Here is a 25319-nt window from a genome sequence, read left to right as displayed (position 1 = left end):
GAAGAGAAGGGGTGGGCCTGCCCAAGAGACTGCTAGGGGACTGCAGAGGGGTCCTTACCAGAGAAAGGCAACAACGCCCACAGGCCTGTGGGAAAGGAGAGGGATGGTGAGAGGACAGCCTACCTCCCATTGGAAGTGAGGGTCCCCTCTATCTCAAATTGGAAGGAGACATGTTCTCCCTGGGACTACTGTCCTGAATAAACAGGCACAAGAATGCCCTCCTTCCTGAAGGAGGACCCTGAATCCAGCAGTCAGCCATCCTAGAGAAGTCAAGGGTCAAGGCAGGGTTGGCCTAGGAAGCCCAGAGGAGTCTGGGAACCAAAGAGACCATGGCTGCCTGACTGAGGGGAGGGACACCTTTAGAAGAGAGAAGAACCTCAGGCCTTGTCTCTGAGTGATTGGGTCAGTCCCAATCAATGAAGGGCTGATAAAACACACAGACAGGAGACCCATGAATGCTACCACCATCTGACTGTCACAGAAGGAATCCAGGCTTCCTAAAGCTCCTCCCAGTCAGAGATCAATGCCCCAGCACGACCCTCCAAGTGGTCCAGCATTCCAGTATTACCATATGTCAGTGACTCCAGACACAGGACTCTGGTTGACAATCTCTGGTGCCACAAACTCAGGTGTGCCATACTGGCAATACTGGGGCTCCCCTGGGGTCAGCTCCTGGGCATTCCCAAAGTCACAGATACGCACTAGCTCTTCACCTCCTGCACCATCCCATACCAGCAGGTTCTCAGGCTATGGGACACAAGCAAGGTAAGAGCTGAGTAAAGAGGGATACTCACCTCCTGGCCCCCCCCAGGGGCTGCCTGCTTTCTATTCCCCACCTCACCTTGACATCGAGGTGCAGTACATGGCTCTGATGCAGGTAGCATATTCCCTCTAGCACTTGCCGCATATAGGCCCGGATCTGTGAAAACAAGTCCATAGGATTGGGGAACTTGTACTTCATCATCATTAGGGCAAGAGGTCAGACCATGCCTGGGAAGTGGCCTTCAGATGGCTCATGGAAGGAGTTAAAATACAGGTTTGGGGTTGCTAATACACAGGGCTACCATGTACAGCTGCATGTATTGGGCCTAGCACAAACACAGAGGTAGTCATGTACGTAACAATAACTAGAACTGTGCCGTGTAGAACGCGTTCAGCCATACATGGCAGGAATACAATGAGATTAATGAAAATCCAAGAGAATGTGTATGTGAGAAAGACTAGGAAACAACAGAGTTTGGGGGTCTATAGTAATTTAAAGAGCACATGCTCACAACCCCAAATAGATGGTTATCCGATCACCCAGAGTGGGGAGCTCCACTGCCTGTCTAACAGTGCTCTCCATCACCATCCCAGCTTCCTCGTGGACAAACATGGCATGCGTAGGATCCACCCATCAGCTGCCAGAGCTCAGGTGGGTGAAGGCTGGTGCCCAACCTGGACCCTGCCACCCACTGCCCTCACCTCAGACTCACACACGGTGGGCTTCCTGGCCATTCGTTCCAGCAACTCTTCTGTGCAGCTGTGTCCTGGATCAAGGAAAACAGTAACCAGTGCAACTACCTGGCCTAGCCCAAGAGTTCAGGGCCAGGCTCTCCTTCCCCTCAAGGCACATCTGATACCAGTCAGAGACACTGTTTTCCCCCTTCCCCAGCATCAGGGTACACAGATGGCATACCCCTGCTTGAGCTCTGAGGCAAGTCACTTACCCTCTGTGAGCCTGGGTTCCCTTAGGGGTAAAATGGGGGGTAACATTTCCTTTCCTGCCCACCCTATGAAGTATTTGTGGGGGTCAAATTACAGCAACATCTTGTTGACTGTTCATGAAACTTCTTGACTCTGATAATGACCCAGAGGTCTATGGCAGGGAATAATCTGTGATTTTGCTGAGGTTTGGATTTGAACAATTCAGCCTGGAAGACTGGTATGCACCAGGAGGGCTGAGCTAGCTACCCAGCGTTCCTAGCGCAATGTGCCTTTGTTTAACCAGGGCTTTTATGAAAGGAGCCCCCCCACACCACAGATAAAGCCAGGAATTGGTGCTCATCTGAAATGGGGTCCCTTCATACTGCCATTTTGTGATTGAAAAAATAAAAAGCATATGCCATTTGCTAGCTATGTGACCTCCTGCCTGATACTTCATACCTGTTTCATCAGCTATAAAATGGGGATAATAAAATTCTACAAGGTAGGTATTCATGAGGGTTGAATAGGTTGTAGAACACCGCCAGGTCCACACTAACTGCTTTTCAAGTTTAAGCTTAAAAATGTTGATTTTCACAGAAATCTCCAGACTCATCCCTCCCAACTGTCAACAGGACCACTTTGTAAACAGTAAAAAAATGGCCACCAATTGGCTGTTACAAGGACCAGTCATTTTATGTGTGCCTTCCATTCCCCAGTCTGTTTCAGGATACAGCTCGGTGACAATGACCAGTCCCCGGCGTCTCTCAAAGGCCTCATGGAAGTAGAGGACACAGTCATGCTGAAGCCGGGCCAGCAACCGGGCCTCACGCCTTGCTGATGCTTTGGGCTTGGCCTGGCTGGGGATGAACTTGGCTGCAAACTCCAGGCCAGAGCTACGCTCCACCACACGGCGCAAGTAGGAGAAGGCACCCCTGGGTGACATAGAGAGGGCAATGGGACTCAGCTATTTCTATAGCCCTGGATGTCTATCCCTCCTGGCTCCTGACCCTGGCTTCTCCTAGCCCCACACCTGCCGATCTCCTGGTGGATGTCATAAAAGTCGCTGAGTCTCCTTCCTCGATGCTCCTCGTTCTCCCCGGCCCCCTCAACCTCCATAGCTGTCTGGGCTGGGGAGGAGATAGATGTCCTGTGGTTAGGTGGGAAGGGTAAGAAAGGGAAAAGGGCAAACTGTGACAGGCAGGGCAGATGAGGAAAGAGAAGGGGAGCAAGAATGTTGGCTCCCCCAGCAGGTGTTGCCTGGAGGATGCAGTGGTCAGGATTAGTACTGAGGCTGGAGGATGTGCTGGTCAGTAGTGAAGGGCAGGGCAGGGGCTCACATCACATTCCTGGGGTGATGCCTCATCCTTTTCCTTGGGAACACCAGCCCACCTGATTGCACAGCCAACTCTGCTTTGCAGGAGACTTCACCCGCCAAGTTCCGGGCAGTGCAGGTGTAGACTCCTCCATCCGGAACCCCAGTGCTCAGCACCACCAGGGCGCACTCATTCTCCTCATACACGAAGCTCACGTGGTGACTCTCGGTCAGCAGTACTTCATCCTGCAGAGCTGGGTGTCACCTCCAGTCTGGGCCTGGCTCATCTCTACCTGGGACCCAGTTTTATCTCCATGGTAGAACCCCAGTTTCATCTGGACCTGAGGGCTGAAGTCTGTTTACCAGGCCTCACCTCTACCCAAGGCAGCAGCATCTCCACTCCAGGGGCCTCATTCCCCCAGGACCCAGATTTGGCTTCCCATTTAGCTCCTACTAACAGTTCTACATCCCTTGCTGGGTTTCCTAGGTTCTATTTCCTCCTCCTAACCACACTGCTGCACAGGCTCCCCTCTCCTAAGGCCTCCCTGGAACCCCCATGTCTCCCAGGTAACCCCTAACCCTTCCCCAGGCTCTCGGCCAGCTGGCTTAGCCCCCCCACTGGGCCAGTATCACCTTCTGACCTTATACCACATGATGTCTGGCAGTGGTTTCCCCTCAACCACCACAGCAAAGCGAGCGGTTTCTCCAGCCCCCACCTCTACATCCTCCATGATGGACTCAAACCGAGGGGCCTCTGGAACACAAAGGGTCAAGGGAGGAGAGAGAAAGGAGAAGGATGTCATTGTCACAGAAGACCTACCTCCTTCACCCCTATCCCCATCAGCAACTGGCTCAGCAGAATGCCAGGCTCCCCCTCCCCTCACCCCCCACACACCAGAGTTCTCTCCTGGACCATGTGCTCTCCCTATAAACCCAAATGTGATGTTCTTCACATCTCAGAAACAGTCACAGGTGCAGGCTTGCTTTGTTGGACCCTCAGTGTTCATTTGCCAGCTTTGAAATTAGGAGATTTTCACACACAAAAGAAATCTGAATTTCCTGTCTCTCTTGAAAAATCAGGACTGGCCACCCTGAGCCCTTTGCTTTCCGCAATAATAGACAGACAAGGCACAGTTCAATGCTGCCCTCTATGGGTGATTGCCCTACTAGTGGCCTCACCTGTCCACCTTCTCTGACTTTGCCTTACTTGGCCAGGAAGGAGGCTCAGTGTCACCTAGAAATAATCTCATGAATGATGTTTTCTCTATCTTGAAATTTCTCTTTCTGAATCTTACTTAAATGCTTAGGGGACCGTCTACCATCTGGGAGATGGGAAGATGAACAAATGAGTAACTCCCAAATATTAGATGGACAACTAGAAGTTCTTAGCTTATTCCTCCCACATGTGGCTGGGATTTTATTCTCCATATGTATCACAGGGTCACATTATTTCCTGAAAATGGTTTCTAATTCTCATAAGAAGCCTGTGACTTCCAGGTACTCCTGTCCCGAGCATGTCTGAGGATCTTGGCTTTAAGTGGAGTTGGAGTGACTAGGCCCCCAAGGAAAGGGCAGCGTGGCTGGGTATGGATGGCCACCATCACAGAGACCCAACTGGCTTTTATATAAACAGTAGATATGCCATCCTGGGGGTGGAGAAAAGGCTGCTGTGTGGCAGATGTGGAGGGAAGGGGGCTAACCATTCCACTTGCCCTGCCTGGCTGGAGTTGGGGTGGGACCTAGTGGCATGGGGTGTTAATGCAAGACCCAGTCTGGTTTTAGCACCAGCTGGCTTAAACCATCCCTCAGTCACTGTCCAGGCCAAGCTGGGCTATAGAACTCGGGGGCTAGGGACTTCCCAAGCCCCAGATGTAGGGCTACATCTGGGAAGGATGGTGAGTCTAACAGATGGTACTAAGTGGTATCTAAGTAGGAAGTGCTGGAGGTAGGGGCTGGGCAAGAAGCAATACTCATCAAAAGATGACCATGGGCCCAGGGCCTCACCCTATCCACCATCCCCACTGCAAGCTAGGAGGGTACTCATCCTGTAGTGCCTACAGCTGCTTCTCATGCGCCTCACAGATGCCTTTCCTCCCTCTAGAAATCTGGTCCCCAGCCTGCTGTGGGGGGGGTGGGGGAGCAGTCCATGAAGGTCAAAGCTCTAGAAGGTTTTAAGTGAACTTCAATGATTTTTTTTTAAAGCATCAGAAAATGTCCATTTGCTCATAGATTACTTCTGCTAACTAAAATGTCACTTTCCTTGCTTTTGGCTGGAATTGTATCTACTCAGCAGGTAACACTGTTTAGCTCATGTGGATCTGAAGTTCTGTGTGGCAGTTACAGGTGTCTGGAGTTAATTAACAAGCCGGAAAACAAAACAATTACTACCTAATGCATGCTATGGCTTAAGAGGCCGAAACTTTAAAGGAGAAATTATAGAAAGGGTCTTTGCTATAAGGGTTGGGAGGCTTTGTCAAGCAGGCTGTGCCAAAGAGCAGCCAGGATCCTCAGAGCTAGTACGCAGGAGATAAGCTGTACTCACAGGTGCTTGGTTTTTATCCCACTCCATCTTCCACTTATATGGCTAAGACACTATTTCCTGATGGGTTTAGCACAGGAGCAAGGCACACTCATGGCTTTGGAGTTCAAGTATGGCTTTGCATACTTGAACCCAGCTCCTGTACTTATCAGATTGTGTGACCTTGGGCCAGGTTACTTAGCATTCTTTGAGCCTCAGTTTTCTGTAAAACAGGATAACAACCTACCCAATCTCATAAGGGAATGTACATTTTAAATTTAGTGATACATGTGAAGTGCTTAACACTGAACCTGGCACATCTGAGGTACTCAGGAAATATCTCATTAGTACTATTTTACTGTTTACTACCAGCTCTGGTATTATTATTGCCATTAGATAGCTAGGCCTGAGAGGGTGCACATGGGATTGGATCCCCAACAGTGGCAAGTGGGTGTGTGCACCTGGGAGTGTGCCTTAGAAGGGAGAATGGGGAGAAACCTTATGTCACCCACCTGCCAGTTCCAGGGTGACTGAGCATGCCTGTGTGCCGTGGCGGTTGCGAGCAGTACAGGTGAGGGACCCCACATCCCGGCGGCTCACCCGGCAGATCCGAAGACAGTACTGGTTGTCATCTGGCTGGCTCAGCTCATACACACCTGCTCGTGCCTCTAGGAGGGCCCCTCGGCAACTAAAGGACATAAGACAGGGATATCCTGCCAAGCTGGGACAGGGTTGGGCTGTCACAGGAGGGGAGAGGAGTGAGCAGGGGGCCCTTACCTCCTCCAGACAACCTGGGCCTCCACATGATTGAAGGTGACAGTAACACGAGCAGGCTGTCCCTCTACCACATATACAATGTCCGGTTTGTCCAGCACGGCAGGGGCCTCTTCCAGTGGTGGGCCTGGGGAGAGGAAACACAGGCTCTGTGCAAGGCCGATGCTGGGGCCTCAGCACCCTCTGCTCCTTTCATACCCTGATCTTCACTTGGGTTCCTGTTTCACAGAGGAGGAAGAGGAGGCTCTGAGAGCTGTAGCCTTTTGTCCGGGAAATAGCAAAGCAAGGGGTGAACCCCACTTGTTGGACCCCAAAGCCTCAGCTTTGTCTCCTGTGCCCTGCTGCCATTGATGGGCTGGGGTCCCACCCAGTCATAGTGTTCCTGGCAAGTCTAAAGTAGCCCTCAGCCTCCACCACAGATCCCCCTACCCCTCACTCTTGGGAGTGCCCTGCTCACCACGCTCCAGCAGCTGCACAGGCTCCGAAGGGGCTGAGGGCTTGCTGCTGCTCTTGCCACTGGTGCTGAGGACCCTGAAGACATGCTGGAGTCCCTTTCGCAGCCCAGTGGCTGCCCACTCAGGCTCTCGCAGGCCTGTGGCCAGTGCTGTCCACTGATCAGAGCCCAGCACCTGGTGCTGTACAGTGTACATCAGGGAGTCCGGGTCTGGAGACAAAAACAACAAAGATGCTCCTATCCCTTGCTAAACTCTTTGGGGTCTTGCTCCCTTGGTGCCTCTGTCTGAGCCTTCCCTGTCCACCCTCAGCCCTGAGTGGCCCTGACCCACCAATGGCCATATCCAGATTCCTGGGGGGGTTCCATGTGAGCGTGACCATCCTCCCTGTTACAGCCACCACCTGTGGAGCGCCATCTGGAGGTCCTGGAACCACATCTGAAAGCCACAGGTTGGAGATCTGTGGGTCCTTTATGGCCCAACAGCTCCACAAAAACCTCTAAGCCTTGGAGACTGGGGTCTCAGCCACAGGGAGGAGAAAGGCCAGATGGTCCCCAGGACGAGAGGGAACTCATTTGGAGGCCCCTCCCTGGTACCTCTAGGTGTGCTGGAGATCAGGATGCAGTTGCATAGGAGGATGCCTGCCTCACCTGTGACATAAAGGTGGGCATAGCAGGCAGCTTTTCCCAGCTTATTGGCAATGACACTCTTGTAGACACCAGCATGCTGAGGTCCCACAGCAGGGAACACCAGGCGATGTACATCCCTGTCTGGTGGGGGAGGGACAATGACATGGGGGTCAAGCTAGAAGGTTACTTTGTGGGGCGGCCCCCTTGCTATCCTAGGCCTGGCCACTCATGCCACCCTCCACAGAGAGAAGGCAAGGGGGGAAGGGAAGGGAAGGGAAGGACAGGCAGCCAGAAGTATGTCATTCATGCAGCAAAGCCAAGTCTGCACTTGCAATCCTGACCCCTCTTGCTGTCCCTCCAGCACTTCAGGCCAGCATCTAGCATCTTCCTTCCACACCGTGTCACTTTCAGGGGTCCCTGCCCCTTGTTAACTGTCTCCTCATTCTTTTGAGGTTGTTACCTCAAAAGAGCAACAACTTCTAGGTCAAAGTTGTGACAAAGCTTTGTTCCTAGATTCCACCCCCAGACCCCTCTTCTCCATCCCATGGCCTGTCTGTTCATCTCCAACAGAAGCCTAGGAACACTCTCCATGAGGGCAAAGCCCAAACTCTTCTAGCCATGCCCGCTGCTACTTCATGTTTTGACCCTGACAGACCACCAGGTCCCCGAACAAGTCTCAGGAGTTCCAACTCCAGGTTTTGCTTACTCAATTCCTCACTTTTGGAATGTTCCCCTCTTACCTAAGGCTTCCTTGTCCCTCAAGACAGTTCAAGTGAGTGTAGCCCAGAAGCCCACCCTGCATTGCTGCGGCCTCTCCTCCCCGGGCCCTGACTTCTTCCCTGGGACTCCAGCTCTCTCACCAGCACATCACTGGGCATGCATTGATGGGCACTGGGCCCACACCACTTTGGGGGATTCTTCCTCTTTACTTCCATGAGTCATAGCTCCTGTCCAGTTCATCCTCTTAAAGACAGGGCTGTTTTTGTCCAGATCTGCTTATCCCACCGAGAACTGAATACCTGGCATGCAGGCATTAAGTGCCAAATATCTATTATATTACAAATAATAATGAGTTGTCTGCTCTGGGCCCAGTCTATGTCACATACTTGACATGCTTTTTCCCACCCTACACTTTTCAACAACTCTACGGAATTATCCCCATTTACCAATGAGGTCAGAAATATTAATTGACTTGCCCAAGGTCACACTGCTAATAAATGATGAAGCCATGAGTTGAACTTAGCTCCATCTCATTCCAAAGCTCTTTCCTTACACCCTGCTCCCTGATGATAAGGAGGTTGGCTGTCCCTGGCGAGGACATGAAAAGGAAGAGGCACTGTCCCCCTTCACATCAGGAATATCCCCAAACACCCCTCCCTTCTCTTAGTGGTTATCTCTGCATACAACAGTCACCCATTCATTTATCTCTGCTGATACTATTTATAAGAGAAGAGATGCCAAAGGCTGCCAGTGATCCCAGATACAGGCAGAAGCAGAGATGCTAGCTCAGATCCTGAGACAGATGCCTACCCAGGGCCTCAAAACAGATGGGGACAAAGGAAGGCCTATGGCTGAGCAATGACAGCTGCTGGAGGGGGCTGAGGGCAAGAACCAGGGGTCTTGTCTGGGTAGCAATTAGAGAAGGGTGAGGGTAGGATTGGAAGAATGGGGCATGCATGATTAGGAGCATCCTTTAGGCAATGGGCACAAGTTAGGAGGTCCTTGCTTGCCTTTGAGCAAGTCCCTGTACTGCCCTAAGTCTCAGTTTCCCCTTCTGCAAACAGGGCTAGAAGTATTTGCTTCACAGGCCTATGGCCAGGTAAGATTATTCTTGTCAGATTTCTGGCAGTTAAGGTCTGGCACATAGAAAACACTAAAGAAGAGATGATCACTTGCAGCTGTTGGAGGAAACTATCATGGGTGACAGTGCGGGTTTGACTTAAAGGAGGCAGGAGCACCTCACATGAGATTTCGGATTCTTTCCTGGATGGAACACAGGTGCTCTCCAGGAAAAACACCCAGGAGTAGAGGGCACCAACCCAAACAAGTCTCTCTCCATTTCCCCTTGCTTAGGTTTCCTTATTTGCTACTTAACAACCTTGACCATACCTCCTTTGCTAGCCAGACCTTGCCCAAAGCAGCCCTTTCATTAAAATTTCTCAGGAAGCCAGGGCAGCACTACTTCAACAGTGGTGAGAATGGTGGCATTTGTTGAGAATGGTGGCATTTGTAATAAGATTTACCATTTATTGATCACTTGCTATGTGCCAGGCCCTGATTTCAGTGCCTTATATATATGAACTGATTAATTCCTGTAACAACCTATTTACAGATGAGGAAACTGAAGCACAGATGGGTTCTGCAACCTGCTCATGGTTCAAGTGCTGGTCAGCAGCTGGCTATCCTGCCTGTCCAGTAAATGCTAACAGAGCCACCAAGGAGTGACTCAGCAGGTGGGTACTGTGTGAGTTCAAGGAGGGACACACTGACTTCACAGCCCCTAAGGGCTCCCTTCTACAGGCACCTCATCTCTGGCAAGACCACAAAAGGCAGACTCTGAGGGAGGCCAGGGAGAAGAGAGGCCCCTGAAAGCCAACAAGTTTCAGGAGGGAACAGTCCCAAGGATCCCTTCCCAGACACGTACACTGTGTCATGCGCCGGTCATCGCTGCTCTGGATGCGATGGCCGTTGTGGAACCAGCTGATGGTGGGGTAGGGCAGGCCTGTCACCTGGCACTCCAACATGGCTTCCTTGGCCAGTCCCACCTCCAGGTCCTGCAGTGGTCGCAGGAAATCAGGAATGGACAGCCGCTCCAGCTCTCCCTGCTCTGGCTCCTCAGGGATGGACGGCATCTTCTCCAGCTTTGAACTGCAAGAACCACACAGCTGTCCAGAGGCACAGGGCTATGTCTCCCAGCACAGGACAGGGCACCTTAGAGACAGTGCTGCAACACCTGGGGTCCAACGAGGTACCTGGGGCCTGAGGCAGCTGTCCGAGGCTCCTCCACGTAGAGCTGAGCAGAGCAGTGGGCCTGGCCATGGGTGTTGGCAGCACTGACTGCATAGAGCCCCTCATCCTCACTGCCCACGTGGGCAATGTGCAGTGAGTGCAAACCCCCATCTTGCCGAAGTCGCAAGTTCTCGCTCTCCTCTATGGGGCGGCCTGGAGGTGGGGGGGACCAAATGCTACTGCGGGGCGGGGGGACGGGGGGCCCTGCCCTCTGGCCACACCCCATCTTGGCTGGACTTTGGGTGTCTTTCAACATCTGAGGAGTAGGGAGCCATACCAAAATGAGTCCAGGTGACGGAGGGCGGTGGAGTGCCGCTGATCTTACAGTCGAAGCGGGCAGCGCGGCCCTCTAGCACCTCCGCGTCTTCCAGCAACCGGGTGAACAGGGGTGCCAGGGAGGGCCGCACAGTCAGCCGGGCACTGCAGGTCAGTTCATCTGGGAGGAAGGGGAGCAGTACTGGGGTAGGCAAGGCTGTGGAGGCCCAGGCACTCCACCTCATACATCCTGCCCAGCTTCAGGGAGCCTGGGCAGAGCCTGCAACGGTTGTAGGCATGAGGACTGAGGCAATGGGAAAAGATACACAGACTGGGCCTTCTTACAGGGTGGGGGTCTGCAAGGATGGGCAGCAGGCTGCCAAGGTTGGCTAGGGATGCCACAGGAACGCAAGGCCTGGCCCAACTCTCCCCTTACCTCATTCTGCCCAACTAAGATGAAGCCCGGCCCAGCTGAAAAGGTCCTAGCAGCTAAGCCCACTGCCTCCACAAGCCCCAGTCTCAGAACTCTTCTCTGAGCTTGGCCATGCCCACACTTCCTCCCACTTGTCCCCCACCCAGAGGAGATATCCCTGGCCTCACTCTACCCCAAGCTCCAAAAGCATCTGATGACCTGATGCTTCTTGCTGCTGGCTAACCTCCTCCAGCTTCACCTCCTGTGCTCATCACCTACAACCTGAAGGCAGGTGTCATAATCTCTGCTCTTCAAGGAGAACAGGACCAGGTCAGAGATGTTATCGATAATAACAGCTGGCATCTTTTTGGTGCCTCCCTTCACCAGGTGTTGTGCTTTGTTCTCTGCATAAGCAATCTCGATAATCCTACCAATCCTCCTACAAAGAATTAGCATGATCCCTTTTTACAGATGAATAGTCTAAACTCAGACAGAGGAAGTGACATGTCCAAAGAGATGTGGTTGGCAATTTTCAGGGCAAGAATGGGAACTCAAGTCCAGTGCTACAATCACAATGGACTTGTTCCCTGAAGGGAACAGTGGACATAAGAGCAGCACCTCTGTCCCAGGTTCCACTCTAAGGACTCGTTATTTTGAGGCTACAGTCCTGTGTTATCTTGCACCTCACTGCACTTGCATCAGGAGGAGTCCCATTTCCTGGATTTCTTATTCTGCACCCGGTTCTTTTATCTCCAGTCCCCTCCCTTCAGCTTGGGTGTCTATGGCAGCCCTAGGGCCTGAGAGAGTAGTTACCTTTGGCTGTGCTGAGCTTGCAGGTGTAGACACCACTGTCGTCCTCATGCACAGAGGTGAGCAGCAGCTTGCATTTGCGGCCATCGAAATGCATCTTGCATTTGAGTAGTGCAGGCTGCAACAGTCGGCCACGGCACAGCCAGTCCACCTCCACGTCTGCGGGACCCGCCACCAGGCACTCAAACAGCGCCATCTCCCCGGCCCCCACGTCCACGTCCTGCAGGGGGGCCAGCACGGCCAGTGACCGGCTTTCAGGGTGTGCTGGGGCGGGGGAAGGCAGCCACAGGGGGCACACACAGAGCAGAGACACACAGGGTGAGGGAGACACACACGCACACACAGAGAGACAGACACAGAGAGAGAGATGCATTTTGTTCCTCTGGAGAAAGGGAAAGTCCCACCCACCCAGGGCCAGGACAGCAAGGAGATTCTAGACCTGGCTTTGAGATGAAACCCAATCTAGCCCAGGGAGGGAGAACTCCTGAGAGATGACAGGGAATTGAGGGAGGGGGAAATCATGAAGACCATGTGGTGGCAGCAACGGCGGCGGAAAAGAAAACACAGCACACCAGCTGGGTACAAACTGGACTTTATTTGAGCTAAGAAATATGTTTCCAAATACCTCCACCCCCCCATTATGGCTCCACTGTTGCACAAAGCCTGGCTACCTCCCTCACTCCCAGAGCATCAAGCACCCCCAGCCCTGGCTGTGAATGAGGGAGCCCCACTGGGCCCTAACCCTGTCAGGGCCAGGGCTCAGCTGGGGCCTCTGGCTTTTGGTCTCTTGTGGAATAGAAAGTATTGTGCCATTTGAAACCCACTTCTGGAATGGTCAGTCAGTGCCCTGCTTCCTCCCAGTGAGCCCCTGTCCACAACCCCTGCCCCTCCATCCTGTAGCTGCCATGCCCTATCCTCTCCCATCTGTCTTGCCCCACCCCAGCTCGGAGACATCCTTTCCTGACTGTCACAGACATACAGACAGACAAACGGATAGACAGACAGTGGCCTATAGCAGCATAGCACATGCACTCGCTTGGTGCTCCCCATGGGGGGTTGGGGGGTGCTTAAAACTCCTGACTGCCCCTTCCCAGCACTCAGTTCATCTGGGGGCCTCCTGGCCTGCACAGTCACGTGTCCCACTTGGGGAGGGAGGGTCCACAGGGGCCCGTGGGCTACCCTAGGGTGCTGCATGGACTGGGGAAGGTAGGGGAGCCTGGGATGGGTCCGGGCCAGGCGGGCCGGCTGGGTCTGTGGGCAGGAGGCAGTGAAACACAGCGAGGTCCCGAGAAGTGCCTGAGACAGGGGCGCGGCTCGGAGGGTAGCGGGAGCAGCGCAGGTGGCCCCCTGAGCTCACTCGCCTGTGTACAGACAAAAACCTCAGTCAGCAAGCGGCAGGTTAGTGCAGCACACGCGCACGCCCAAGCGCACAGACCTGGCTAGGGCCCTTCTGACTACAGAGCTGCCTCTAAAACTGCAGGGCAGCACTGTCACTTTCAGCTCCCCACAGCCAGCCCTGGGGTGGAAGGGCCAGTGGCTAGCCTGGTTCCTAGGCAGGCAAAACCCTGGGAAACCAGGGGAGAGGCATTCATAGGCAGCAGAAATACCCCAAAGCCTGTGGGATGTCAGGAAGAATCCCAAAGAGAGAGAAACACCAAGACGTGGGTTAACACAGAGAAGCGAGGAAGGCTGGTCCCTGGAGGAGAAGGAGCAGGCTGAGGAGTGGGGGCTGAAGAATTTAGAGGCTATAAAGAGGTAGCATTTGTAGAATGGGAGGCACCAGGGAGGCAGATGAGTCTTGGCAGAGGGACCATGACTGTTATTGCCAGTGCTCCAACAGGTACCCAGGAGTCTCTTGGGTAGTTCCAGAGCTGGCCTCTGCCAGGTTTGAAGGGAGTGAGCCCCAGGGGAGGTGGGGAGGAATGATGGCAGAGTGAGGAGCTGAGGAGAGGTTCCTGGTCCTGTGCCATCACAGGGAAGGAAAGGAGGGAGGCCTGGCAAATGGCCAGCCCATGGGGAGGAAAACAGTAGTCCTCCGAGGGCAGTTTATCTAGGTACTGTCATCCAAGTTACCTGAGAGATCCCTGCCTAATGTCCCCAACTCTGGGGACCCAGCTCTCTCCCATTTTAGGGCTTTGATAACCCTGGCACCCCTGGAGTCCTGAAATGCTGCATGCCCAAGTCACCAAGGGCCCCTCCGAACGGGTCCAGCCATCAGACTCCCCACTGCTATCCCCAACCACAAGAGCATCTGCACAGAAATAGGATGGTTAGGGAGCAAGGGGGAGAGACGAGCAGGGTGTGGGTGTGCAGGAGGGGCCTGGGCAGAGCAGGGTAACAAGGCTTAGAAGAGTGTAGAGAGAGGAAGGCTGCCTGCAGGAAGAAAGGTCTCTGACTGATGTCAGGGCTGGTGCAAAGGAGCCCAAGAAAGGTAGTATTGTGTAGCTATAGTGAGCTGAATGTAGAGCAAATTTGCTCTGTGGCCTTGTGGAAGTTGCTTCCTTTCTCTGGGCCTAGTTTACTAAACTACAATATGAGCAGGACTAGGGGACTTCCACAACCCTTTTAGTGTGGCATCCTCTAACTGTGTAGTTTGTGTGAGAGCTGTCAGTAGGGTGAGGGCCGAGGCCAGGTGAAGGGTTTGTGAGAATGTGAGGCTCTCACCTCGGACCTCCAGGCGGGCCTCACACTGCCGAGCGCCATACTCATTGACTGCCTTGCAGGTGTAGAAGCCAGCATCTCCCCGCTCAGCAGCCAGGATCCGCAGCTGGCACAGCCCTCCCTCGGCTTCCTCTGCAAAGCGCCTCTGGTCCGGGCGCACAGGCTGGCGGTTTCTCAGCCTGTTAGAGGGACAAGAACTCAGTCCCAGAGCTCAGGTCCTGACATGCATGCACAGTGAAGGGGGCCATACAGCCATGCAGGACTCTCCCTCCCCATATTACTCATTAGCTCCCCAAATCCATCTCTCTAACCTCAGGTAGCCCTGGTGCCGGGGCTAGGTTTTCACCCTGACTCTGCCTGGTCACCACCTCCAAGAACCTTCAGACCTCCTGGGTCCACCTGGATCTCTCCCTTCTCAGAACCCACTACACTAGGAGTAGAGCCTTACTGTTTACCTCATAATAGTTCCTAAATTTCCTCATGTATGATTTTCATTTATTTATAGCAGAAAATTGCTTTCCTTCTTCCCAAAAGGGATGTGAAAGAACTTGTAATGTTTAAAGCAGAGATAAGACAATCAATTAAAAATGAAAAACAGAACCCAAACCAATAAAAAACCATGCTGAGTAATGGATGTTCCAGGCACCCAGAATGAGGGAGGTGCCACAGCTGAGACCCACATTTAACTCTAGGTTTCCTTGGGCAGCTTAGAAACAAGTTGTGATTATTGGGCCCAGCACAGGATTGGTCATTGTGTAGGCCTCAAAAGTCACCCTGCATCAAGTGATGGGGTGGGGATGGGCAGACTTCTCCAGCACCAGAGGAGTCCAGGCCATTTGTCCCAATTAGGCAGATGCAAGACCATTTATTATTCCAACACCTCACCACAAAGGGAGCCCTACATAAGCCTTAAACACCAAGGCAAAGGGCAGTTGTGCTGGGGAGTGGTGCTTCTGACCATGGTGTGAAGCTCCTCAGGGAAGTCCTCTAAGACTGCTCCCTTCCACCAAAGCCAGCTCTTGGGCCCAGCCTGGGGTGCAGGATGCTGGTAGGTGGTGTAAGTGGTTGCTACTCACCAGGAGACCACAGGCTTGGGCTCCCCCTGCACACGGATGCTCATGATGACATCTTGGCCTTCTCTTACTGACTGGTCCATGAGTGAGACCTGAAGGGGGACCCCAAAGTGTCAAGGGTGACAGGACAGAGCACTGGGGGACCTGGGACTGAGGTCTCTTCCATAACAGTCTGAATGAGGCTGGCTCTGGATAAGAGAGGTTAATGGGGCCTAAGCATAGCCCCAAGAACAAAGAGGCACATAAAAGGATTAAGGGGACATAGGGGCTGGGTACCAGCCTTGGGGATCTGACCTTGAAGGTGGGAGGCGCCTTGCAGCCAGTGTCAGAAGAACGGCGATCCTGGCTGGGACTGAGGTTCATGGTGGGGGCTCGGGGCCAGGCCTCCCCAGGCTCTGGGAACTCCTCTGGAGGACTCAGGTATTCCTCGTCAGAGGTAATGGGGCTGCTGAAAGGGGATGTGGACCCTCCTGGAGAAGAGAGAGAGAGGATGCCGGAGGAGGAAGGGGAAGAGAGATGGAGAGCTAGCTGAGAATGTTGCACAGAGCCCAGGAGTTGAGGCAGCTCCTGTGGGCCCTGCCCTGACTTTACCTCCTGGGCTCTGTGTGCTGTGTGCCCTGTCCCCAGGCCCTTCCTCTCCCTGAGCCCTGATTCCTCCTCTGCCTCAGATCCTGCCAACGCTGACCCTACTGCTCCTTCTGGGAGAGGACACTACAGGGAATGACCTGGTGCAAAGGATTCGGCCAGCAGAAGGATCATTCCTGGGCATTAGAGGGGGACCCTGAATTCCAATGGAACAGGAAACCCTTACATTCCTGGCACAGAGGAATCACAGGCTCCAAAAGCAGGTGGTGTCTAGGATATCAGAACCAAGACACTGGTTTCTTAGGCAAGCTGGGCCTGTGCAGAGAAAAGCACACCTCAGACAAACCCCATCCTGACCTCGGTCCAGGGCCAATGAGGCAGTCCTGTCAGCCTGCCCTTCCCCCCTCCCTTCTCAGCTTCCTGCTACAGACACCCCAGGGGCACCTGTTGCCCCTAGCCCTACAGCATGAATCCCAAACTCTCAGGGGAAGGGAAAGCAGAGTTAGAGTCTTCCACAGAAAAGGGCAGCTCAGCCTGGGAAAGAAGAGGGGGACACTGGAGTCTAGCTTGGGGGAGGGGTGTCCTAGAGCCCTGACGCCCTCCCCTGCAACTGGCCAGGAGCCCAGCCTCGCTGAGCTGGCTCCTATCCGACTGCCAAATACAGACATAGATCTGCCACAGTCCCTGACCCCTCCTCCTGGCTCTCCCACCCCAAGCCCCCAGCCGAGCTGTACCCCAACTCACCCCAAGACTGCACACGGACCCCAGCCTGCACCTTCCCGGAGGCTCTGCCCTGGCACCAGGCCCTCCTGCTGCCTGCCCACTGCCCACCCACCTTGGTTCCCCAGGGAGCAAGCACCCAGCCAACCCAGCCCCACTCACTCACTGCCCTAGTTGAGGCCCCGAACTAAGCGCCCCTGGGGGAGGGGAAGTAGAAGGTGGGACTGGCCAGCGAGAGGCAGGCAGGCAGGCAGGCAGGCAAGCGCTGGCTCAGAAGGTGGTGCCTGCTGAGACCACAGGCAGCCAGGCCTGGAACCGAGGGGGAGCAGAGGGAGGGGCAGAGCCCAGCTGAAAGGCTGAATTTAGCCACTGCTCATTCCCAAGAAGTGGTCTGCCTTTCCTCTCCTTACAGCTCAGGCTACTGACAAGAGCAGAGCCCCTTAACCTGGCCTTGGCTCCAGGTGTGGGAATCTTGGTCCTTAGAGGGAGATGTAGTGGGTGGCACTACATTGCAGCATTCAAGACCCATTAGTGCTAACAAGTCCACCAAAGGAGGTGCCAATGGCAAATGGCTCTATGCTGCCCCTTGCCCTGACCAAGCCACCAAGATCCCCGACCTGGGAATTCACTGATCAGCTTCAATCCTAAAGCCAGCCACACCCTGCTTTCTCTGGCATGGAGAAACAGAGAACTGTCAGGACCTTCACCCTCCTTTCCACAGATACCCCACTCCATCTGAGCAGTCTCAGAGCCCCACTTCTACCTCACTGGTCCTGTCATGCCACCCCAGGTCATGGGCCCACACCCAACCCTCCCACGGGCTCTGCTAGGCACCTGCTAGCAATTTGCCCTTCACCTATCAGCCCATGGGGCTGCTTCATCACCAACATCCCTCCTAACTAGCACTTGTTTGTATTTGGGTTGGGGAAAGGGCTTGGAAATAGCAAGCAACAAGGTGTTAAGCAGGGGCCACATGTCCTCCCTCCTGCTATCCCTTCACTCCACCCAGGGCCACATTCCCAAGCTATGACCTGTGTTTCCCAGTGCTGCCAGTAAGAAAGGGGGTGGGGGTCAGGCAGAGAAGGGCCCCTGCTTCAGGGCCACTGACTTGAGGGAGGGGTGGGGAAGTGCTTGCTGCTGGAGGCCCCAGCTGATGCTAAGGAACCTCCCCCGGAGGAGGGGACCCCTCTTCCTCTATGGAGCCTGGCGTTCTTCTCCAGGGTCACCTCCAGGCTGGACAGTGCTGAGGTTGCTCCTGGACCCAGGGACTGGAGGGTGGGGCAGAGATTTATGCTGGATTGGCAAGGTCTGCAGGTGCCTCAGAGACCCCTTGTGGCGGCTGGGGGAATAGCACCCTGGGGAGATCAAGTCATAGATGAAGCCCAGTTGCTCCAGCCCCCTTGAACAGAGAAACTGTCAGCCCAGGCAGGAGGCTCAGACTGCAGATGGGGAGGACTAGGCCTCTTTGAGACAAGGTAGCGGCCCCTGACCTACCATACCCCAAAACTGTGACCAAGTAGGCTGACTGAAGCTCCTGGTGCCTTATACCAGGGTCTACTGGCCCCCAAACCACCACTGTAGCTAGTCCCTAACATTCCAGCCCTGCTCCATCCATAAGCCCAGCTTTCACTGTGCGAGACACAGTTATATTAACCAAGAAGTGGGGCACAGATGTCCCATTCACACTTGTCCCCTGCCCCCATGATGACCCTAGGCCGATATCTATCTTTTCAACCCCAGCTAATGAAAACACCGGAGAGAGGGAGCCCACAAATCAGGGAACTATTTCCGCCCCCCGCCTCCGCCCCAGATCAGTACATCCCACTGGTCCTAACGTCACTGTTTATGTCCCCTTCTGTGTTCTCACTGCAAAGATAGCTGCAGCTACCATTAACAGTATCTAGCATGTGAAAGACACCACACAAAGTCCTTTATATCAAGACTATCAGAATGATTCTTGAACCATCCACATCAGCACCACCTGGGAGCTTATTTTGAAATACAGATTCCTGGGCCTTACCCAGCCTACAGAATCATATTTTCTGAAATGAATTTTCAACAGCACCCAGTTGATGTCTATGCACATGAAAGTTTAGAGACCACTGCTGATCCTCATGGGAGGAGAGCAACTCTAAGAGGTGGTCTCACTAAGCACACTTGACTGCTTGTTCAGAGCAGAGTCATGAAACCAGGAGCACAGCCCTTGTGCTGCCCACTGCACCAGCTGGTTTCTCATCTTAAGCCAGGTCCCTATCTCCTTGGCAGTGCTTTTTAAAGTTTCCTATGGATCAGAATCACCTGGAAAACATCTTAGACCATGGAATGCTAGGATCCACTCACAGAGTTCCTGATTCAGTAGGTTTGGACTGGGCCAAGGGTCTGCATTTCTAATACACTCCCAAGGGACATTGATGCTACTGTTCTGGGTATCACACTGAGGACCACAGCTCCATGGTTTCCTCTGCCATCACAACCTACTCTCAGGCACAGCCTCATTATGCCATTGCAGCATGTCCACCCAGCTTCTGTGTGTTACTCAATTGCTACCAGGATTTGGAGCTCCTGAGGCTCTTGGGCCCAAACTACCGCCTCACACCTAGAGTTTGTGGTCCACAAAGTCCCCGGATGTCCAGGACAGGCTCCAGGTGTGGCTGTAATGGTTAAGGAATGTAGAAGGCACAGTTATGTCCTCAGGAATCTTTAGCTGATAGGGAAAAAAAGCCAGATACACAGACAAGAATAGCAAGCACAAATAAATGACAAGGTGGCAAGAGAGGAGAAGATAAGGGTCAAAGGAATGTTGTGGAGAACTACAGATAACTTTTGGATCAGGGAAAAAGAAGAAACTGAAGGAAGAGTTTGTAGTGGAAGTAGAGTTTGGTTGAAGAAGGAAAAAGGGAAAAGCATAGGCAGAGGAGCATGCATGAACAAGTGTTTAGAGGCAAAAAGCACATATGTGGAGGCCTGTAGCTCAACCGTCTGTTAACAGAGATAGGTAAAGAAGGAATAAGCCAGCAGCACAACGAAAGAGCAGGTGCCTCTGCTGCCTCCTGCCTCGGAGCATCCTCAGGTTTCCGGTCCCTCCAGCCCTACGGATCCAGAAGGCACAGGCCAGCTTAAGGAGTGTGGTCTTTATGCTGGTAGAGTGGCTCAAGCAGCAACAGTGCCTGCCTAGCAAGCGTGAGACCCTGAGTTCAAACCCCAGAACTGCCAAAAGAAAAAAAAAAAAAGATTCAACTAGGAGCGTGGTCTTTACTCTGAAGGCCACAGGGAGTTCACTATGGCTTTTTTTTTTTTGAAAAAGGGAGGAATAAAGAACATGTTGAGGTTAGTTAGCATTTTCATGTGACCTGGCCCTTCATCCCTGCCCTCCATACCTGCACTGCCTCAATAGGTTCTCACGGGCTTTGGCGCTTTTGTTTGAGACAGAGTTTTGCTGGCCTTGAACTTGTGATCCTCTTGCCTCAGCCTACTGACTGCTCAGATTACAGGGTATACCACCATGCCTGGCATATTTCACATATTTTAAACCAAACCTGAAACATACTCAGTGCATCTCCTCTTCTTGTCCCAGGTAAATAGTTAAGTCAGGTTCAGGGGAAATGGTCATGTTAGTACTCTGTGGAAAGTCTCAGCTCCCTGGCAGCCTGCACACTCCTTTCCCCTCACTTTTCTATGGTGCATCACTGCAGCAACCATTTCATGAAGTACCAGTGAGCCAGGCACTAGTGACTCACCCCTATAATCCTAGCTACTTGGGATGCTGAGATCAGGAGGATTGCCATTCAAAGCCATCCCAGGCAGAAAGTTTGCAAGATGCCATCTCAACCAATAGCTGGGCACAGTGGTGTGCAGCTATCATCCCAGCTATGCAGGAGGCTGAGACTGGGAGGATTGTGGTCCAGGATGGCCTGAGCAAAAAAGCAAGACCCTATCTCCAAAAATAACTAGAGTAAAAAGGGCTGGGAGTGTGGTTCAAGCGGTAGAGCACAAAGCCCTGAGTTTAAATCCTAGTACTGCCAAAAAACCCACCCAAGATAAAATAAATAAAACCTACAAATCATCAGAGAGAATTTCATATGGCAAGCCTAACCCAGCAGGCAAGTGCTGAATTTCTCACAATTACAGTTGAGCTGATCTAGATTAGATGAAGTGTTTGCACCCACAGTAAATTAGGTCTCTGCTCTTCGACATGTTCTGATCCTAGGTAACAGTTTTGGAGAATGGGCCCACAGGGTAACCCTGCTGTTAACTAATGGGAGGAAGAAGGAGGGCTAAGCCTGGTAGAGCAGACTATGCCACCCTGCTTTTTCAGGTGCTGTCCAGATGACGGACAACAGAGGCCAAGGTCCCTCCCATCAGCAGCCATTCCCATTGCCAAGGAGAACGTGCACCTATGCAGCTGGTGGCCTAAGGCCAGGGCAGGAGGAAGACAGGGGTTGTTGGCATGACTTTCTTTTTTTCCTTTTTTAATCCATGGCCCCCCAATAAACAACTTCTTTTTGTGATAATGGTGATCATACGAGCGGCACCAGAATGATTAGCCCTGTCTCCTGGCCCAAGTATTCATGACCATTTCACTCTCCCCACAAAGCCTTGCAAGTCTTACCAGTTAGGATGAGCCTCACTCTACAGATTGGAAAACTGTGATCAGCTAAGGCAAAGTGAGGAGGCCAAAGTCTTGGCTGGAAAAAGGTAAAATCTTGGGTTCAAACACAGAAGACCTGCAGGTGGCAGGATGGAGGCAGGGTACATGGAATCCCTACTGCCCCTTTCCTCCTAACCAGCACTGGAGGGCTTCCTACCAGAGCCCATGGTAATGGGGAGCCAAGATATTCAGGAAACAGCAGGCCCATGGCCACAACAGAGGGCTAGGGGTTGTCAATAAAGGAAGCAAAGAAAACCCCCAATCAAACCACCTACAGAGGCCTGGGCAATCCTCTCCCTACGAGCTCAGGAGCACAAGCCCATCTTAGCCTTGAAGCTCTTCAGAGTAGCAGGAAAAGGGACTGGAAAGTGCAGTGGTTGGGAGGGTCTGCCTGGGGGACTCCAGCCTCTAACGGCCCCATGCTCCTGGGAGTTCAGCAACCCAATAGGGGAGCCACTAGCCATTTAACGTGCACGGCAATTAAAATGACATTAAATGAAAACTTCAGTTCCTCAGTCACACTAGCCACTCTAAATCACTTATTGCTTATAATATTCCCAGGAAGACTGCAGGTATTCAATAAAGGCTGCTGGCCTGATGCTAGCTCCATGTCATCATATGCTTCATATGTTTGCATTGTATGTTTCATGTTCCCAAAGATGGTAATATCACCACCTGTTATGGATCTCTTCAAGGAAGAGCAATGTAGCTCAAGGAAAGAGCTTGAAAGGGTTTGAAAAAGTACACAGCACTCTGCAAACAGAAGAAACTGCTCAGAGACAGCACACTCAGCATCAGTGAGTACTTGATAGAAGCCTATGTGACAGATGAGGCGGCAGCCTGAGAAGGCTTCACTTCAGTTAAGTATGCCTCACACTCCCAAACCATCAGCCCCAATCTCCCTTGAAAGGGTTATTCAGTGGGTGGGAGGAACCTAGAGCTGGGGTGGGGCTGCCAGAGCTGGTCAACACTAGGCTCCACGTGCACAGTCCCTGTCCACCAAACCAGGGGCTTCACTCTCTGTTGCCCATTCCCTGGTTACTGTGGTTCCCCACCAGGAATTGAGAGCCCCCAAGGGCTCTCAAAAGTAGGCTCTGTTGGGGTGGGCACCCCAGGAACGCTAGGCAGCCAGCTCTGGTTTCCATGGCACTGGGTGTCGGGGTAGGGAAGTAGTAAGAAAGGGTGGTGGTTCAAGGTAGGCCTCGTCCCAAATGACACTACCTACTCCCTGCCTCCACTTGCTCCCCACACCCCCACTGCAGACCCCCTTGTCAAGCCCCTCACTCCCTATAGACTCCAAGCCTAGGACTCCTTCCCTTGACAAATGTCTCCGCCACCAGTGGTTCCGCCAACCAGCTGCTCTCTGGGTCCCTGGCTCCCATCCAGCCTCTCTGGCCCAAACAGCGCCTTGTAGGGTAATAAAGTCAGCTTGTTCCACGACAACCAGTGATGAGTCTGGACCCATGTGCCAGCCCCTTGGGCCTTGGAGCCACCCTGACTTATGGGGGCTGCTACAATGCCTGGTGTAACCAACTAATGTGATGAAGGCTTTCAGGCTCCCCAGGGAAAAGGAGGCACAGAGATGCCATGACAAGCTGAGGACTCAGGGATGGGGAAAAAAAGGAAGGGTCTAGAGGACACTGGGCTTTACAAGAGCAGAGGTAGTGTCCCCAGGGCCTGATAGTATGAGGAAAGGGGCAGAGAAAGACAAGGTGCCTCCCAGGTTCTCGTGGAAAACTGAGCTGTGTGCACATTATCCCTGAATGCTAACGAATAACATTTGTCTACAGCTTTACAGTTCATAAAGCTCGTTCACACATTCGCTTTCATCCGTGAGGATGGTATAATTATCTCTGGTTTACAAATGAGGAAACTGAAGCTTGGGGAGGTTCAACGTTGCAAACACAGAACTCCCAGTCAAGTGCTGACAACTGCCATGTCCCAAGCTGCCTTCCCAACCTTAAAAGGCTCCCAAGTGGCTCTGAGCCAGTATTTGGGCGCCCTGCAACCCCACCCCTTGCCAGATCTCAGCCTAAGCCAGGTATTGACTAGAGTCCTGGAGCCAGGCCTGGGCCCCCTAGAGGAGCTGGAAGCTGAGTCAGAGGCCAGATCCCAGAGGTGATAGAAGGGTGGAAGCATGCAGCAGAGGGACCAGAATGATTCAGCGTGGTGAGAGGGCAAGAAGAGAAAGAAATCCTCAAACGTGGCTCCTGGGAGGGACATAGAAGTGAAGGAAGATGAAGATCTGCCATTTCACAAAGTCTTACCATGAAACCAACAGAACTAATGTAGCATAGGCTGAGACAAGAGCCCATCATGCGCTCCTGTATCATGGAGATGCTGAGGCCTTGGGACCTCATTCACGGGCTCTCACCTCATCACCTGCAGCACTGAGTGCACAGAACTACACATGCTGTTACCCCTCCCAGCATGTCCTGCCCTGCCCCCATGATCTGGATCCCAGCCTCCTCCAGGGTCCTCAAGTCTCAGTTAAGGCAATCCAGAATGATGACAGGGGCTAGCCTGCTCTTGGCACCGGGTTTATCTGCCCTGCACTGTCCTCCAAGCTAGGTTTGGACACCCAGTGGTAACCCCACAAGGGTTGCACTTGTGTCTTTTCCTTCTGTAATGCCCCCTCCCCATTACCCAGGGTCAGCACACTGTCAGTCCCAGACACCTGAATGAGTGGAGCTGGCCATGCACACTGACACAGGTCCAGCCCCACCTGAACCAGAAAGAAATTGGGCTGAAACCCAAAAGAAGTAGTCCAACACCAAGTGAAGGTTTTCATAAAAATAGAAAACGCAGCAGCCTCAGCACAGCCATCTCCTGATTGTGCTTTCAGCTGCAGCCTCTTTAAGGCTTGGGGTTCAACCTAGGGGGTGGGAGGAGGGGCTTTAAATCCTCTCTTTTTACTGGGGCCAGGCTCTCCAAGGGAGGAAATGACCTCAAAGACTCTTGGTGCCTCTTAAGCAACTTGAGCTGAGAGATTCTTTTTCTCAGGAACTCAAAGACAATTTGCCTTTCCTACAGGATCCAGTTCAGGGAACTGCCATGGGAAGATGTCATTCAGAGGAAGTCTAAAGATGAATTTTACTGACTTCATGAATTGGCCAGCTTGGGATGTACCTTGGGAATTTGGCTTCTGCCCTGAGGCCAGGATCACTTAAAAATGCTTTCTTCAAAGGGACAGATTCACAGCCCCCTTCACAGGAGGGACTGTGCATGCTGACTAATAGCCTGTGTTCTTGAGTGCAAGTGAGAAAAACGTGGGTTTACAGCCTCAGAACCGGGGTCACGGCTCACCCCTTACCCAGCCCCAAACTTGCAGGATCCCTACCAGGTCTCACGGCCAGTGAGCCAGCACAGCTAGCCTGGCCCAGCTCATTGGTGGCGGTGGCTGTATAGCTCCCAGCATCAGTGGCCCGGACCTCCCTCAGCAGTAGAGTGTGCCTGTCGCCCTCATCCCGGATGAGAAGGCGGCCCTCACTCCGAAGCACTGACCCATCCTTTTTCCAGGACACTGTGGGAAGAAGCAGGAACCAGTTCACCATGGCCCACAGGGGCTCAAGGAAGGGGAAATCTCACAATAGACCAAAGCACTCAAGTCTCACTATCAGTAATTCAGAGGGATCTGCCCTTACTCTAGAAGCCCAGGTGGCCCTGCCAAATCTTGGGTGAGGATCCTGGAAAATCTCTCTGAACACACGAGGATCAGGAGAGCCCAGGGATTGGCAACTCCCCTCCTGTCTACCCACCACTCCCAGCCCATGTG

At 53.0% G+C, this 25319-nt stretch overlaps 1 protein-coding gene across 23 annotated transcripts in view; it reads right to left on the bottom strand.

Moving 5' to 3' along the window:
- Positions 1–25319, bottom strand: part of Speg (striated muscle enriched protein kinase) — a 53723-nt gene that overhangs the window by 12550 nt on the left and 15854 nt on the right. For 14 of the 23 annotated variants that reach the window (XM_074071784.1, XM_074071786.1, XM_074071787.1 and 11 more), the window contains 21 exons: positions 24885–25067; positions 15886–16061; positions 15595–15683; positions 14522–14697; positions 11861–12121; positions 10658–10816; positions 10344–10533; positions 10016–10239; positions 7393–7512; positions 7076–7180; positions 6748–6954; positions 6294–6417; positions 6029–6204; positions 3640–3752; positions 3076–3244; positions 2717–2813; positions 2418–2618; positions 1465–1522; positions 842–919; positions 569–747; positions 59–85 (listed from right to left, as the gene is read on the bottom strand). In XM_074071784.1, coding sequence (XP_073927885.1) covers positions 59–85; positions 569–747; positions 842–919; positions 1465–1522; positions 2418–2618; positions 2717–2813; positions 3076–3244; positions 3640–3752; positions 6029–6204; positions 6294–6417; positions 6748–6954; positions 7076–7180; positions 7393–7512; positions 10016–10239; positions 10344–10533; positions 10658–10816; positions 11861–12121; positions 14522–14697; positions 15595–15683; positions 15886–16061; positions 24885–25067 — 3112 coding nt within the window. The other 9 variants (XM_074071792.1, XM_074071798.1, XM_074071799.1 and 6 more) reach the window with 8 other exon arrangements.

Source organism: Castor canadensis, chromosome 4, assembly GCF_047511655.1.
Source record: "Castor canadensis chromosome 4, mCasCan1.hap1v2, whole genome shotgun sequence".
NCBI classification, from domain to species: Eukaryota; Metazoa; Chordata; class Mammalia; order Rodentia; family Castoridae; genus Castor; species Castor canadensis.
The sequence above is the reverse complement of the archived record's forward strand: the minus strand, read 5'-3'. Positions and strand labels throughout refer to the sequence as shown.